General features: G+C 40.0%; 1 protein-coding gene across 4 annotated transcripts in view; it reads right to left on the bottom strand.

The window, feature by feature from the left end:
* plekhf2 (pleckstrin homology domain containing, family F (with FYVE domain) member 2) overlaps nt 1-12,451 on the bottom strand; it is a 45,839-nt gene extending 33,388 nt beyond the window's left edge. The window contains exon 1 of one of the 4 annotated variants that reach the window (XM_048530037.2): nt 12,316-12,451. In XM_048530037.2, the coding sequence (XP_048385994.1) occupies nt 12,316-12,421 (106 nt within the window). In that variant the 5' untranslated portion in view covers nt 12,422-12,451. Of the gene's footprint in view, nt 1-2,748; nt 2,976-8,575; nt 8,708-8,901; nt 9,127-12,315 lie in introns of those variants that run through there. The other 3 variants (XM_048530038.2, XM_048530040.2, XM_048530039.2) reach the window with 3 other exon arrangements.
* Nucleotides 12,452-18,688: the final 6,237 nt, after the last annotated feature.

The following is an 18,688-nucleotide window of genomic DNA, read 5'->3' as shown; positions in this document are numbered from 1 at the left end:
TTCCAAACCATGACATTAAGACCGTAGGAGTAGGCTGTTCAGCTCCTCAAACCTGCTCTGCCATTCAATAAAATCATGGCTGATCTGATGACATTTCTCACATCCACTTCCTGCCCTTTCCCATAACCAGTGATTCCCTTACTGACCAATCTCTCTCTCTGCCTTAAATATACACAAGGACTATACCTCCACAGTGCTCTATGGCAAGGAATCCAAAGACACAACCCTCAGAAAAGAAATTATTAATCTCTGTATTAAACTGGCATCCTTTTATTCTGGAACTCTCCCATGAAGGGAACCATCCTGTCAGCATTAATACTGTCAAGTCCCTTAAGAATCCAAATGTTTCAGGGAGATCACCTTTCATTCTTCGAAATTCCAATGAGTGAGATCCAACATGTTTGACTTATGAGCAAGGGCTAATCTCTTTCTACCAGGGATTATTCTGGTGAACCTTCTCTGAACTGCCTCCAATGAAACGATATTTTTCCTTAAATAATGGGACAAAAACTGCTCTCAGTATTTCAGGCATGGTCATAGCAGCACCTTGCACAGTTGCACTAAGACTTGCCTACTCTGATACTTCAAGGCACTTGAAATAAGGACCAACATTCCATTAACCTTCCTGACTAACTGTTGCACTCATGTACGAGCTTTCTTTTTTGTGAATAAATATCTCCAAGTCCTTTTGTCTTGCAGCTTGTCTCCACTTAATATTCTGTTATTTTGTTCTCTCTTCCAAAATGAACTTTGCATATTCCCACGCTAAACTCCATTTGCCAACTTTTTGCTACTTAACCCATCAATATCTCTGTAAACTTTGTACACTTGTTGCTACTTGCCTTTCCACCTATTTACATCTTCTGCAAATTTGGCTACAGTACATTGATCACTGATCTAGCTCACTGATATATCTTGTGAACAGTCGGAACTCCAGCACAGATCCCTGTGGAAACCCAGTGAATACAGGTCACCAACTTGAAAAAGAAACCTTTATCCCCACTCACTAATTCCGACCCATGAGCCAATTCTTTATCCATGCCAATATACTATCTCCAATAGTGGGCTCTTATGATGTAACCAATTGAGAGGTGCATTGTCCAATGTCGTCTTCAAGTCCAAGCACAACACATCTATCCACTTTAGTTCAGACTTTCTTGAAAAACTCCAATAGATTTGTCAGACACGACTACACTTTCACAAAGTCATACTGGCTCTGCTTGGTTAGATAATGACTTTCCACACATTCTATTACTTCCTTCATAGTTGATTCCAATACTTTCCCAACAATAGCTGTTACGCTAATTTATCAATAGCTACCTACTTTGTCCTTCCCTCCCATTTTGAAAAGAGGCGTCATGCTGACAGTTTTCTAATGCTTTGGCACTTCACCAGAATCCAATTTTTTTTAAAAATTACAACCCAACGTATCCACTATTTCATCTGCTAGCTCTTTTAGGATGCAAGCCATCAGGGCCAAGGGACTTTTCTGCCTTTAGTGCCACTGGTTTGGTAATATTAGTTATTTAGTGATGATGGTGTTACTCAACTCCTCCCATATAGTCTCTCATAAAAGGAATACTTGAAGTATATTCCACCATAAAAACTGATAGGAGGATATGGGCAGCAGATACATGGGAACACCACGACCTGCAATTTCACCTCCAAACTGCTCACCATCCTGACTTTGAAGCAAAGGCAATAGATTTCCATGTGCAAAACACTAGAACTTCCTCCCTAACAACATTGTGGGTCTACCTACAGAACACAGACTGCAGCAGTTCAAAGCAGAAACCCACCTCCACTATCTCAATGGTAACTAGATGCAATAAATCTGCACCAGCCAACAATAACATGTCATGAGTGAATATTTAAAAAAAACTCTCCATGCCAATGGTCCAACCAATCAGCATTTTATTCCCCATGCTGGATAAATTGCTGTTGCTTTTTTCAAATCTATTCGTTGCATCCTAGTCCTTAGGAGCAGAAGGTCAAAAGCTTCTAATATTTAAATATTTGAAGACCTCATTTATAGCCTGCAAATACAGCTTTGCACCAGAATCTTTCAAGCATTGCAATACTCTGATTCTATTAGCAGCAGCACTATCAGGTTTCCCACTTCTTGGTCACCATCAAGACAGCAAAACTCCAACACATTGTGGGCTTTATGCATACAGCACCAGCCATAGCCAAGAATGAGAAATATACACAGTGAAGCAATGAATACAGAAATTTAGCTATTTAGCACGACGTGCCAGTGCCAGGTCTTGCAAAGAACGTTTCCAATTAGCACTGCTCAACGCTCTCTCTTGTGGAACTACATATGTTTCCCCCCCCTCCCACCCCCAAATACGTATATACACCCCTTTCATTTAGATGCAACAGAATCAACGCAAGGGAAAGTTAAAGAACTGGCAATCTAAGGAGTTTTCTTAGATGTGCATTCCAATAAGTACAACACAAGGGGGAATAGAAAACATGATACAATATGTATGCGTGTTGCATGTCGGGTAAATACTTCAAGCAAGAACCAGACCAATACAAACATTGAGAAGTGAAATGGAGACGAAAATAAAACTGGTGAGGAAACAATCAGACAAACAAGGCAATGAAAGTAACTTTTCTTCTACCACAACTAAACGGAAAGTAGGTATGTCTGTAGATGCCAACTAACACAAACACAGCGATAAATACTTAAAGGCATCAGGGAAGGCCGCAATACTCAGTAAACATAAAAAAAATTCTCACCAAGAATGAAGAATCTCAAAATATCTGTAGTAGCAGAGATGATTGAGTTAGCAGTTGGGATGAAATCTGAAGGGAAAGATCTGCTAGAAAAGCTGACTGTGCTAGACTGAATATATCACTTTGCTCAGAGGTGTTATATCCAGATCATCAGGAGGAGGAATTGGAGAGTGTGTCCATGGCTGTCCATATTTTCCCATTCTTCTGTGGATACAGGGGCTTCCAATGGATTGGAAAATGACAGTAACGACCTCTGTGCAAGGAAGGGTATTATGGAGACGAGAGGATGATCTATTTAACATCAATGGTAAGGTTTAAAAACAATGATTAGAATTTTTTAAAATGGCATTTGGAGAAATCTGATTTGTACAGGGCCCTGCTGGAGTACTGCGTGGTTGTGATCTCCTTATCTGAGGAAGAATTTTTTGTCAATGGGATGAGCGCAATAGAGATTTAACAAACCAATACCTGACACAGCAAGACTGACCTTCAAAAAGAGACTGGATCGGTTAAGATCACATGCATTGTAGTTTGGAAGAATGAAGGAAGTCTCGGAGAAACCTACAAAATTCTCACAGGATGAGACAGGTAAACATAGAAAGTATGCTCCCAATAACCAAGGAGTTCAGAACCTAGGGTCACAGGAAAAATTTCTTCAGGCAGAGAATGGTAAGCCTGTGAAATTCTCTGCAACAAAAGCAACCGAGGCCAAAATATGTTTTTAAGAGGGAGATAAATACGGTTCTTCAGGCTGATGCGAGCAAAAGGTGTTAGCAGAAGACAGAAACAAAGTGCTGAGTTGGATGATTAGTTAGTTAACAGTGTAGCAGGCTGAATGACCAATAACTGCTCCTATTTTCTATGTTTGTGCAAGTTCATTAAAGAGAACCAACTTAGATCCAAAAAAGACAGATGGTCTTTTTCTAATGTAATTCAATTATTTTACGAAGCAATAGAAGATTTATGAAGGAAGGAAATGCAATAGATGTAGTATTGATTTTAGTACATATTTGGCAAAGTGTCACAAAATCTGGTTAACAAAATTGAGACATATGGAATGGACTGTTAGTTTGGTTAAAAAACAGTTTAAGGACTAACAATGATAAGTCACATATGATGTAAATTGAGAGATTGAGTGTTAGTATCATGTTGGTTGTGCCCAAAGCTTAAAAATTAACAAATATTATTGTAGCCATGTTGTTTTCTTTTAAACAGTCTTCAAGGTCGAGCTTTGGAATTAATGGATTTTTGCACACCTTAATAGATTTTTGTCTAAGATTGTTTGGCGAAGCAGCCACCTATCCTTAAGGTTTGTTATAGAGATTTTTGAACTTACAATATTTTTAAACTGAATGAAAACTTAGAGGGATTTATTTTTGGTTTAGTTTTGCTCAGTCTAGTAACTTGACTGAGTTTTTTTGAAGTAACAAAGAAGATTGATGAGGGCAGAGCAATGGGCCTGATCTATACGAACTTCAGTAAGGCGTTCAACAAGGTTTCTCATGGTAGACTGGTCAGCAAGGTTATATCACATGGAGTAGAGGGAGAATTAGCCATTTGGACAAGAACTGACTTTGAAGGTAGAAGATAGAGGGTGATGGTGGAGGGTTGCTTTCCAGATTGTAGGCCTGTGACCTGTGCCACAAGGATCAGTGCTGGGTCCACTGCTTCATATCATTTATATAAATGATTTAGATGCAAACATAAGAGGCTGGTACAATTACCACATTTAAAAGGCATCTGGGTGAGTATATGAATAAGAAGGGTTGAGGGGAATATGGGCCAAATGCTGGAAAATGGGACTAGATTAAATTTAGGATATCTGGTTGCCAATGGACAAGTTGAACCGGAGGGTCTGTGTTCATGTTGTACAGTTCCATAACTTGGACAAAGATGTCTGTAAGCAAGCAACCCTGCGAAAGAAAGGATATAATGAAGTAGGTTACTGTTGAGTGAAGAGTTAACATTTGTCCCAGATCAGAAGTATTGGGATAAAACCTTGAAGAGGTTACTTAAAGCTAGTACATTTAAGGTCAGGCTTACAATAGCTTCAGGAATAAGCTACATACAGTTCCAGGCCATAAAATGAAATCACAAGTGGAAGAAACCAACCAAGGTGTTCCAGACTTGGACTCATGAGTATTGTTGGAGTTGCAACTTTGGATATTACACAAGGTGTCTTTTGGATTCAACACAAAGCCTGTTGTTTTTATTTTCAATTTACAAAGTGGCATTTTGTAATTACTGCGATTATATATTTATTGTGTGGGTGAAAATGCTTGAACTATCGTTCCAAGTAAATTGTTTGGTTTATTCTATCTTCATTTCTAGTTTAAACGCTGCAGCATTTTGCACAAGAAACCACTTCAAGAAAACTAAAGCAAACCAAAATATCCAGGATAACAAGAATTCAACCTGAGATTCAACTTGTCCACCAATAACATCAGCCACAAACATAGGTGGTAAATAGATATTTTTCAGAAACAAACGCCAAAGTTGCTAGAAAAACTCAGTAGGTCTGGCAGCATCTGTGAAGAGAAATCAGAGTTAACATTTCAGATCTGGTGGCCTCTCAGAACTGTTCAGATGTTTTTTCAGACTGGAGCGTGATTGACAGTGGCATTCCCCAAGGGTCAGAGCTCCAATCACTGCTTTTATCTTTGACAGATTAGGGATATAGTTATGAGAACACAGTTAAAAATTAAGTAGTTGATTATGCCAAACTTAGATGTGTGTCAAACCTTGATGATACTAATCAGCTGTTAGATATATTATTATAACCCGCAGACAATGGCAGATGGAATTCAATAGCAAGTGGTGAAAGGTGACGTATTCGACAGAAGAGACATGTGGCTGCAAAACAGTCTGACTGACAGTTCTGATTAGCATGCAGAAATACAGCATGCCAAGGGCCTGTGTGTTTCAATCTTTGAAGGTTAAACGGCACACTGACAGTAGTCAACATGTATCGATTGTAAGGAAGTTATGCCTAGCCTATATAAAATTTGGGTGAGACCAAAAGTCACGTGCTTTGCCTCATTACTGATCACCATAGTTTACAAAATATTCTAGGACCTTTGCCAGGTTGAGAGAAGATTCACCAGAATTGTTCCAGGTATGGAGATTTCAGCTACAAAGGATGGGTCACATGTAAAGCAACTGAAGGAGTCAACAGTGGCACAATCAAGCTACAATTATTCACCTAAAATCTCTCCTTACTGACTCTACTAGATTTCACATCTCAACGTTCATTAATCCAGACATGGGGACGAGCTAAAAATCCAGAGACAACACTACAATAACCACGTTCAAGATCAGTGACAAAGAATAGGAGCCTTAAAATCAAAATCAGTGGAAAGCCAACAGTAAAATCAACTAGTGGTCAGGAATAAGTAAAGCAAAGAATTTGGCAATACCTATTACGTACCTATCATCATGTCCTGAGGGAAACAACTTTGGCCAAACCAACTGGTTGGCTCAATGACTTTTGATCTTTGACAATGTCAGGTTACTTGCTGACATTTCTGCAAATCAACTTTTAACTCCTTTAACAATAAAGCAAGTCCTGCCAGCCAACAGAACTTCTATGAAATTCAAGCTTTTGTTAATAAGTAACTGGTAACAATAGCACCATGCAGTGCCAAGCAGTGGCTACCTTTGATAAAAGAAAGGCTAGATTAATTTGATTTAATGGTAGCATCACCTCCAAGTCTATCTCCATGAACATCTTGAGATGCAAACTAATTACTTAACTGAAGCTTTTTCATACCTTTCAATTTTACTATTAAACTGTAATCTAATCTTTATAGATGTTTTTCTTGAAAGCAATTACTTTAGCAAATGGAGAAATGTGTTGCAGATTCATTTTATACATTCGCCATTTTATGCCGGTAGATGACAAGCGAACTTGAGAACTGGTGATATCCAAAACCCCATAACCTGGTTTCACCATTTGCAGAGTGCTTTCCATCAATCTTTTGACATTTCTTCCTTTATAAATCATTCCAATAACTCAATGAAATAGTCCACCTTCAAGATCCTACATACTTCTTTCACAAGAAAATGCATTAAAACATTTTTCCAGAAGGAAAAAATTGAAGAGTGATAAGCGAATGGAAACCAGTCTCACAGATTGAAATTAGGATGTGTTTTAGAACAATTTGGAGGAACATCACCAACATAGGTGCAATTTCTAAATATTTCTGTGTTACAATTAGAGCTTTAGATCATTATCTTGAATTTTAATAGAAAAACTAAACATCCCACAATTTATGTGCATTCTAAAATCTTAAATACATTTTACGCAAGATGTCGAGTACTTTTGGAATGGACAGGAGGGACAAAGAGTCCAAATACAGCTTAACTAATATTTAAATTATCACAAACAGAAAATGCACAAGACTGGATCAATGGACTCAAAACATTAACTCTGCCTTCTCTCCATAGATGGTGCCAGATGTGCTGAGTTTCTCCAGCAATTTCTACTTCTGTTTCAGATTTTCAGCATTCACAGTTGTTTGTTTTATTTCTTTAAGTTACTATCACTACACAAACCAATCCCATCACACAAGGCATTCTTTCAAGCAGAGTCCAGAACATGACTGCAGCAATGCCGCATCAACATAAAACTTAGTTAATTTAAATTATAAACTTTGTAGCCCCAAAAGTCAACCTCTTAGCATTGCCAAGATTTCCAAAAACGTTCTGAGTTTCCTTCAAGAAGTCACTAGAAAAATCAGCAGACTGCCCTGTAACAATTAGATTTAATAGCACTGATGAACAAAAGATCACAACGGAGTACTCAGATACAGCTCCAATGCAAATGTTTTTAATTTTTAAAAAAATTGATGTTAACTTGACTGAGAAATTCAATTAAGAAAAGTAAACTCTCTTCATTAGTAATGTGCTTTTATAACTTGAATAAGGCAGCATATTCTCTTCGGGTAAAAAGCATTTAAAATGTTCTGCTAAATTAGGAGCGCTGCAAGAGGAATACATTGAATGAATTCCATGAAATATCAGGATAATTATAAATTGACTACTTACGACATTTAAATGTTAAACTGAAACACACGGAAATAGGAGTTGACCATTCAAACACTCAAATATTCAAGAGGTGATCCATACCTAAACTTCCATTTACCTGTCTTTGTTCCATAACTCTACACAGGCACCCAGCAAGTTTTCTGACCACAGTCCTCAACAATTCAATTCACATCCACAGCCCTTTGAATTTGCACTAGCCGTTGTACGAAGCGCTTCCTGATTTCAGGCTTGATAAATTAGTTCACATTCAGATCCTCAAACAACATTAAAGTTTGAGTTGAGAGACCGTAGAAACTGGATTAGTTTAAACAAGTTCTTTCCGAGATGTATATGTACGTAATTGTTAAGCACTGTATGTTCTACACTGACAAGTGGACCAATTTAAACAATTTTTTGACAGCATGTGTGTCAATTTCAGACACTGGCGTTCAATCCGAACAACTCCAGCGCTAGATTTAACCGATAAATTCAAACCCAGTGAAAGCTCGTATTACCAGTTCAACCAGAAGCATACGCCCAAAAACGACAACTTGAGAAAACAAGGACTTGTTGCTACGACTTTTTTGTTAGGGAAAATGAAAAGTCAACGCCTATGATCTGAGAGTATAATTAACTCGGGACCGGCGCAAAGCCCAATACAACATATCACCAGTGAACACAAAAGTATCAAAAAACGGTGATTTTGTCTTAATTGCAACGGGTCCTGTAGGCGAAAACAGAAACTTTTCCGGGGAAAACAACGCCTCACAGCCGACTGCCTTGGGGACGGGGACCCCTACCGCACCTCCCGGGCACTCGGGACTGCCTCTGAACCTCTCGCATCCCGGCACCAGCCGCCCAAGTATGGTTGCTTTTCATTTGAAGTACAATCACTGACAGGGCACAAGTTCCCAAGGTGACCATTTTCGCTACCCGTTTACCGGCCGGGCTGGGCTGGATGTTACCGCTCGCCCCGGAGCCTGTCCTCCCCGCTCCGCCCTGCGCTAAGTTCCCGAGGACATGGGACAACAGTCCATCCTCTTTCTCACTCGAATCCCCGTAAACGGCCAGGGCGGACTCACAACTTCCACAAACGACAACAGCCGCCTCCTGCTGCCCTCCATCGCTCACCATTGAGTTCGCCAGGCGTCAAACTGGGTGCAGTTTGCTTCAGCCTGAAGCGGGCGTCGGCTCCCTCAGCTTCTCTCCAAAGTTTTGCCTTCGTCTCCCGGTCCGCGCTCACTCACTTTCTTTCTCTTTCCCCAGTGGATCGCAATATGGCGCCGACTGAATTGGCCTCAGGATCGCGAGCGCCCAGCGGTCGCTCACGACGTCCGCATGCACAATCCTCGCGCGGCAACGTCATCGCGTCGAACTGGGGGCTCCGCCAAACGAGGGATTCCCCAGCGCATCACGTGAGAAAGAAGTTACATCTCTGAGCAGACCACTAATACCCAAGGCTCTAAACCATATTCCACAGACTCGATACGGATTAGATCACACTTCCAGCAGCAAACAAACTGTGATCTGACGAGATATAACACAGAACCAAAGGAGATTATTCCGACGACGCCGACTCAAATAAAAGCAAGTAAACTCACGCTTTTAAATTAAGAGATCTGAAAACAGAACATTTTGGAAATCACAGCGGGTCAGGTAGCATCCTTGGAGAGAGAGCAAGTCTAAATGACTGTTCATCAGAGCATGAAATAAAATTTATTTTTTGTTTTGAAAATGAGAACCATACTAGACTTTATTTTGCAAAAAGCAAAGAACTGTGGAGGCTGGAAATCTGAAACAAAAATCCAAACAAAAATCGAAACACAACAGGTCTGGCAGCAGCTACGAAGAGAAAACAGCTATAACGTTTCGAGAAGGGACCTTTCGTCAGAGCACAAGAATCACTGGACTCGAAATGTTAACTCTTTTCCTAACAGAGGTTTCCTATTATTAAGCTCTAATACCTAAGCGTTGGACATTGGGGTCACCTTTAGAATTGAGTTTGTATTAGTATTCCATGTTTAGTGTTTCCTGTCACCTCACTTAACTGTGTTGCAGTATAAACTAGCTTTTGACAAAGATACACAAGAGATTTACCAGGCACCACACTACTCAATTATGAATACAGCATTTTAGAAAATCAGAAACTTTTGTTCTGAGAAGGAACAAAAACTAATCTTCATAAAGGAGATGGGCAGGGGAGACAACGGTCATCCTGGCATCGTGTATCTTCCCATAATCATTGCCTGAGAAGGTTTAGACAGTTGCTTGACACAGCAGAGATGAGTAGCACCAAATTAAGATACATCAACAGGGACAGGTGGGAAGAAAGAGAAAAAGTGGATGCACTACCTTGATGGGACCAAGAGCTGCCCTACATCAGTCCAAGAGATGAACGAAGACAGGTCCAACTCAGACTACATGATATGAATGATGAACAGTCCAGCGCTCCTAGTTTTGGGATTAGTGGAATAGTCTCATCGGTCACTCTTGAATATTTTTTGTATAACTAACCAAAGTATTATATTCAGAGATAATGGATTCTCCAGCATCTGCAGTTCCCAAGATAATAAAATGTGAAGCTGGATGAACACAGCAGGCCAAGCAGCATCTTAGGAGCACAAAAGCTGACGTTTTGGGCCTTCATCAGAGAGGGGAATGGGGAAAGGGTTCTGAAATAAATAGGGAGAGAGGGGGAGGCGGATCGAAGATGGAGAGAGGAGTGTATAGGTGGGGAGGTGATATGCCAGTCCAGGGAAGACGGACAGGTCAAGGAGGTGGGATGAGGTTAGTAGGTAGGAAATGGAGGTGCAGCTTGAGGTGGGAGGAAGAACAGGAACAGCTATAATGTATTATAATCAACTGCTGCTTCTTAACAACTTCAGGAAACTATTTAAAAAGTGTTTCAAATTGTCCACTGCCTATATCAGGTAATGTGATCATGACATCCAAAATCAGCAGGCTGTCAGAAGTGGTATATCTGATATCAGATGTCTGAACAGAAGTCAAAATTTAATTGGCTTTAAATTTGGGAAGCATCAGTCTTAGATTGTAGCTAAACATTTGTGGAATAACCCTGAAGTGAAACCAGAAAGGTGCAATGGCTTTGGCCTTTTCTAGACAGTTAATAGAAAGCTTGATTGAGAAAGTAGGACACCTGAAGCAAAAGATGACTGTGATGGGAATTACAAATCTATTTTTGACAGAGTCTGTCAGGAGGTTTTGAAGGATGAAGTTAAGATAAAGAAATTCTGTAATAAACTGGCCTTCAGCACCCACGTGTGCGCCTTGCAGTTGAGTAAGAAATGCAAGGAATCTAGGGAACGAGTTACAAAGTTAAAAAGGGAAAGTGACATCTTAGAATTAAGACAGCAGATAGAAACATGTAATGAGGGATACTATAAGGAGAAACAGAGAAAATATTGGAAAATATTGAGTTGAGAGCAGAGGATGCAGGATTGATGGGAGAACTAGAGAATAAAAGAGTTAACTAAAATTAAACAACTCCAGACAGAAATTAGCCCACAACAAGCAGTGAATCTACATTCTTTGCTAGTGTGATAAGCGGCCTTGATACATATGGGGAAAGCAAGTACAAGAATGCTTTCCCCTGGTGATTTCAAGCCTTTTTGAGACATTGCAGTTGAAAGCAATCTCTCCTTCTTTCATAGAAGTGAAACAAAGCAAAGCCAGTATATGTGGTAACAAGAGCCATGCTGAAAAGTGAGGTAGGGTGTCAAGACTTGAAGGCGAGAAGGGAGCCCTGCTGCGGTTAAAGAGGAATTCACAACCATGTAGAGACCTCTGTCACCAGCTGAGGCTAGGCCATTAAGGGAAGAATTGGTTATGACAATAGATATGAGTTTTGATATCCTTCTTCTTACATCAAAAAAGGAAATGTTTAGAATCTCATATCCTGGAGTTAGTGATTTCAAACAGCCACCAGCTCCTAGACATAAAATAGAACTGAAGCAGGATATTATGGAGGGGGAAAAAAAGAGTATTTAGTAAATTAGAGGAAGACATGAGAAGGGCAGTGGGGGTAGTAGGTATTGATTTCCATAAACGTTAGTTTCAAACCGTCACCACTGAAAAGTCTAATGTATTTGAAGAGAGATTTCCTGACTGCCACCAATGAACAATGCTACCCCACCTCCATTTCCTTTTTGCTTATTCTTCCTGACAATCAACTCCCTTGAATATTGAGCTCACACTACTGGTCACCATGCAACCACATCTCATTAAATCTATCATGCTGTATTCATTTATTTGAATTTGTCCTTTCAACTTATCGAACTTGTTAGAAATGCTGTGAGCATTCAAAAAAAAAACAGATTCATGCTTTGTCTTTTCACTTTATTACTTATTCTGGTCTTAATTTCTGCTGTTGTCTTCTGCATATCTTTTCTTCCCCTTTCCTGTCCAAAGCTAAATTCTGAATCCTAATACCTACCTCACTTGCAGCCACACCCTCCTGTCCTTGATCAAGGACTAAATTTCACGTAATTAATGGATGTGTGTCTCCTGAAACACATGTCCACGTACCTCTCCCCCTTCTTGATGTGGTGTTGCAGTGCCCACTGCAATTCAGACTCCAGCTTATCAACCCTGAGTCGAAGTTCCTTGAGCAGCTAACACTTGCTGCAGACATGGCAACAGTGAATCATATTGGCATCCACAAGATCCCACATGCTACAGCTGCAACGTGTCATCTACTGTATTTCAGTAATTAATTTCCTAACTGTACTCCTCAGCTGTAATAGCATTTCCTGATTCAAACCACTTAGTCACTCTAAAGAGACACACAGGAAATTACCCAAAAATCATCTAGCTATTTTCCTTCACACTTTAGCTCTGACAGGTAGAACAAGTAAACAGGACACTCTGCCATTGTTTTATCTCTCCTACAACTGCTGTCTTTTCAAGAAATCTATTCTCCTATTCTGCTTTACACTGATACTGACCTGCAACACCCTCCTACCAATCAACTTCATAATGATGTTGATGATGCAAACTTCTCCCAGACAAGTTCCTGTCTTTCAAGTCCTTAACATCAAGGATGTTTCACCCGTATGAGCATGGAAGCAAGGCAGAAGGGAGATTGCAAATGCAATAGTGAAAGAGGATCAATTGTTAACAGAACAGACAGGCATTTCTGCAGCTGCAGTATAAGTCAATTTAATATATTGCTTCTGTGGTGACTAGGTTCAGAATGTTACTGAGCAGCTGAAGTTTATTCTGGAGGAAAGAGTAAACAAGCAATGAAGAGGCCTTTATTGCATAGTGGTAGCGTCCCTACCCCAGACCAGGAGGTCTAGGTTCAAGTCCTACGTGCTTCAAATGTGTGTAATAACATCTCTGAACAGGTTGATTAAACCAAAATAGGCTAAATTGAAGAAAAAAATTAAACACCAATGATTGAGTTCTAAATTGATACTATTAACATAAACATGAGTATTGTGTTTTGATCCGGGGCTAAACCAATAAATTTATGTTACAGTCTGGCTAGGGACCAGTAACCTGTTATTTCCAAACTCTTCAAAATGTAAGATTATGGGGACATATTGAGAAAGAGAAAGAAGATTTTACAATTTTGGGCAAACAGTAAGCTTTATGATACAACATTTGTAAGGCAATCTGTAATATAAACTCAAATTATGGCGTAACACAGAATAAACATTTGTCTCAGTTTATGATCAAACACCCAAGAGCACACAGCGTATGGCAGACACAAAATAAACACCGCCCCCAACCATTTTCTCTACATTATCCCCCAGATGTTAATTAGATAATGGATCATTAAGACTCATCAAACTTCATAAAGGATTACAATTCTTCACATGTATTGATCTTGCCTCCATTGAAACTCCCTCTCTAGTACAGTACCATCATGAATAGCCTCAAAATTCTGGTCAAGCATACCTTTACCTCTATGCTTAGCTGGACTTCAAAAATGCTCCCCAATGTTTATTCATACACATAACTCTAGTTCTTCACTGACAGCTATTTTCAACAAGCTAAAGCTTTCTATGATTTTTTTCTCGCTCTGAGGTCTAATCTTCCTCAGTTACATCCAGAAAATTCTGCTTATTGGCTTTACAATTCCCATTCACTCAGTTGTACTGAAGTCGTGACACGTGCAGCCTTCCTCTGAACCCTTCATGTTTTCCCACAACACAACCAATGAGCATGTCACTTTCTTAATTTCGCAGGACTTCTTCTGAAGCATGACTCCAATATTTAGCTGCCCACTAACTTGAAGAATATCCTCCTGAGTTCAAACAGCACAGACCCATCTAACTCCTTGCCAAGTTCCCTACCCAGAATTTGTGTGGTTCAGCTGCCTACCTAGCAATACAGACAACTGCAGCAGACCTAATATGTACTCAGCATTTCTCTCCCTCTGTATCTCCCCCCTTCTTACACACGCACAGACTGTAAGCTTTGAATTCTTCTTTCATGACCCCTGAATTGCCCTGAGTTACAAGATTTTGCAATAAAATTTTCCTATGGCCCAATTTCAGTGATTAGGGTGTCTGTACTGGGGATCCTTTCATTCCATGACCCCATTCAAATTGCACCTTCCAATTTGCTCCTATTTTTCCTACAAAAGTACACTCCCTCACATTTATCTCTGTTCAACATCATTTGCAAATAATTTCCCCATTCTGCGAGTTTATTAATGTTTACCTGGTAATTTCTTGCAATCCTCCTCAGTATTGGTATCATTCCAGCTTTCTGCCATCACGGAATTTAGAATTTTACTTTGATTGAAAATTTTAAACAGTGAGAGAATGAGACTTTTCACTTAAGGGGAATAGAAAAACTAAAGGCAAATAATACAAGATTATAATTCAAGATAGACCAAAAATATTAGGAAACTTCCTAGCTCAGAAACTAGCTGAAGCAAATTTTATGTATATGTTTTAGGGGAAACTATCTAAACAAGTAAAGGAGAAGATATCAGGGAGTAATGCTGATAGAGTAAGATGAGGAAGGACTGGGTATGGTTCAAATTGTGCATAAGCCCAAACATTGACCAGTTAGGCTGAATGGCCTGTTTCTGTCCTCGTGATCACTGCAATTCTATGTGATCCTTTGTTAACAAAATGAATCAAATCCATGACGAATCTTCGTAAATATTTCTGGAAATGTTTGAAAAATTCTAAGAAATGTTTCCTCAGTGAATAATCAGAATCATGCTAACTTCATCTGTTTGTCATCAAAATGTTTTTTTTAAATCAAAGAACCAACTCACACTGCCATCTAGCAATTGGTATTGGAATAGGCTGTTAATGTTGACAAAACTGCGCCTTGTCTAATGTTTTCAGTTTTCATTTTGATGTAAAAATTAAAAAGTATTTATGTCTGCACACTATTCCAGAATGAATGATAATTTCAATGAAGCTTTCATACATTTCATTTGGGCATTTCCTTTGGGCTTGAAGATCCAAAATAGCACTCTGAACTAATCCAGTGGGAATCCAGTGGATGGAATATTTTCCAACAGTATGGTAGCATTGGATACTCGGGTACCTGAGTGTTTACAGACGGACAGGTGGACTTTGTGGCTTTATTCTCCAGTAATGAGGACACAGGGATGGAGGTGGGAGAGTGATCTGGATGGTCCATTTTCTTTTGGCTGTTTCTGTTATTTCTGCTTCTGTTTTTAATTCTGCTTTTTGTACACTAAAATGGATCTGGAGACTGGCGACTTTGTACACTTTTCACTATACTCCTGTACTTCTGTGCTTGAGTACACATGACAATAAAAGTAAATCTAAATCTGATCCATCAGCCAGAAAAACTGTGCCAAGATTGTATCAAAAAACTGACTTTTTGTTGTGAACTATTATTCACAAGTGGCTTAAAAAGTTAGCCAGAACATTTTAACTTTCCCTTCTTAAGCTAGATCCTAAATTAGATTTGTGTAATTTCATGAAGCTATTCTGACTGTAGAGAAGTTTGCCAGCTGGCAGCATACAACAGATATACAAATAAATGTTGCCATTATTTCCAGAATATTGAATTTAAATTCTAATCCAAAATATAACTTAGTTAAATTCATCTTTACTACGAATCTCCCAATATATTTTAGTTGAGAAAATCAGATTGCATATAGGATCAAATGTTCAAAATGCAATCTGGTGTACTCTCCCTCAGTTTTTTCTGAAATTTAAAGGAGACATTACCTCTGTTCCAACAGCCAATGGGAAATGTTGCACATTCTAAATGTACAACATGATCCAGCTGAATGTGATTTTCTGATGTACACTCATTTGTAAGCAAACACTCCAAAAGTCTTTTTATCTTTGAGGGATAGAAGATGTTTGCAGAATTCTGGAAGGTTTGTTACATGCCATAATCGATGCCCTTCAGCCCATTGTGTTTGAGCAAAGCATCAATTTTCTAATCCCATTTTCAAACACTTGGCCTGCAGCCTTGTATGCTATAACATTTCAGGTGTTCACCTAATTATAGAATGTTAAAATCATACAGTACAAAAAAGGATCTTCAGCCCATCACATCTGTACTGCCAACACAAAGCTAAATATATTCTAGTCTCACTTACCAGCACTTGAGGCACCACCTTAAATGTTATGACACTTCAAGTGTTGATCCAAGCACTGTTTAAAGGTTGTGGATGACTCGTCTCAACTGGCAGTGAATTCCAGACTCACATCCTTTCTGGATGAAAGACGTTCTCCTCAACTCCTCTAAACCTTCTGCCTTTCACCCTAAAACTGTATCCCCTTGCCTTCAACTAGTTTCCTGGTCCATATGGAATAATGGAACCACATTAGCTGTTCCCCAGTCCTCTGGATCCCTTCTATGGCCAGAGAGGATTCAAAAATTCATGTCAGAGCCCCTGCAATCTATTCCCTTGCCTCCCACAGCAGCCTGAGATACATCTCATTTGGCCCTGATGATTTATGCATTTTCAAGCCTGGTAAAACTGTTAATGCCTCCTCACTCTCTATGCTAATTAATTCAAGTATATCATAGTCCTAGTTGGCTTTCTTCAACCTTACAAAGAATTTTGACACTGTCAATCAGGAACTGTTCTTTTCTGCTTTGGTTGTACCATGAAATTTTTCACCATCTTTTGCCTGCTCTACCATGACATGGAAGTCATGGTAATGACAAATGGCTCCATCACTGACCCATTCTCTGTTAGACCGGTGTCAAGCAGGGCCTCATCATCACCCCAAGGTATAGAAATCGGGGAGTGGGACTATGATATACTTGAATTAATTAGCATTGAGAGTGAGGAGGCATTAACAGGTTTACCAGGCTTGAAAATGCATAAATCATCAGGGCCAAATGAGATGTATCTCTCAATCTACCTCGCTGCAATGCTTCACCTCACCACCGACAAGCTCCCCGCTGGAATGGAGCTAACTTACAGAACCTGTGGGAAATTATTCAACTTCCGTTGCCTTCAAGCCAAAACCAAAGTCACCCCAACCAGTGTCATCAAGCTGTAGTACACAGATGATACTTGTGTACATGCAATCTCAGAGGATGCACTCCAGACCGTTGTCAGCACCTTTACAGAGGCAAATGAGAGCATGGGTTTCACAATGAACATGCGCAAGAAGAAGGTCCATCACTAACCTGGCCTGGCATTGTGGAGCAAATTCCCAATCATCAAGATCCACTGGGAGGCCTTGCAGAATGTTAATCACTTCAAATACCTAGGGAGTATCCTGTCAGTCAATGCAGGTATTTATGAAGAGATCCAGTACCTCCAGTGTGCTAGCGCAGCCTTCAGCTGCCCGAGCAAGAGAGTGTTGGAGAACAACATCAGATCTGACACCAAGATCGTGGTTTTCAGAGCTATGGTGGCTCTTGCCATCCTTTATGCCTCTGAGACATGGAGTATTTATATCAGACACCTCAAGGCACTGGAGCAGTACCACCAATGCTGTCTGCAGAAGATCCACTGGGGAGAAAGCTGCATCAACACCAGAATCCTTGGCCAGGCCACCATCCTCAGCATCGAGGCACTGACCACCCTTGATCAGCCACAGTGGGCTGGGCATATCATCTGCATAACCAAGAGGAGTATTCCCAAGCAGGTGCTCCATTACAGCTCTGAAATGGCAGGAGAACCCCAGGTGGATAGAAGAAGTGCTTCAGTGATACCCTCAAGTTCTCACTGGTGAAGTGCAACATTCCCACAGCCGCCTGGGAATCACTAGCCCAAGACCATCCAAAATGGAGGAGGAGCAACTAGTAAGGCATTGAGAACCTCAAGACTTGCCGTAGGGAAAAATGGAAGCCAGGTGAAAACAGCAAAAGGAGCACACTGCCACATCAATATCCCACCCACCTCTTCTCATGACCACCACTTACCCCAAGTGTAACAGAATTTGCAGTAGCTGTATCAGTCTCTACAGCCAACTACAGACTCACCCTGAGGATGAAAGAGAGTCATCCTCATCTGCAAGGGACTGACAATGATGCTATCCAGCTGCAACATCTACCACTTGCCTGTCTTTGTTCCTTAAACTTAAGTCTAACACCACTTCTTCTCCTGTGAGACTTTCCTCAATGCTTCTTAAGAATTTCATTCCTCTTAGCCTTTCACATTTCATCCATCCCAGTATTAAGTTGGGAAATTTGAAATCTTCTAATATAATCTTATTATTTTTATATTTCTTTGAGATTTATAATATACAGATGGTCCTAACAACAGATTCTCACCAGCCAAAGAACTTATAGATTTTCTGTGACATCACTCTTGTCTTCTTTTCAAAATAACTCACTGCAAGACACTCCTCCCAGACTGCTTAACCGTGATGCTGACTGCAGGACACTCAATCATAGAATCCCAACAGTGTGGAAACAGGCCCTTTGGCCCAACAAGTCCGCACCAACCCTCTGAGCACCCACCCAAACCCATCCCCCTAAA

The sequence above is a fragment of the Stegostoma tigrinum genome, chromosome 5, assembly GCF_030684315.1.
Source record: "Stegostoma tigrinum isolate sSteTig4 chromosome 5, sSteTig4.hap1, whole genome shotgun sequence".
NCBI lineage: Eukaryota > Metazoa > Chordata > Chondrichthyes > Orectolobiformes > Stegostomatidae > Stegostoma > Stegostoma tigrinum.
The sequence above is the reverse complement of the archived record's forward strand: the minus strand, read 5'-3'. Positions and strand labels throughout refer to the sequence as shown.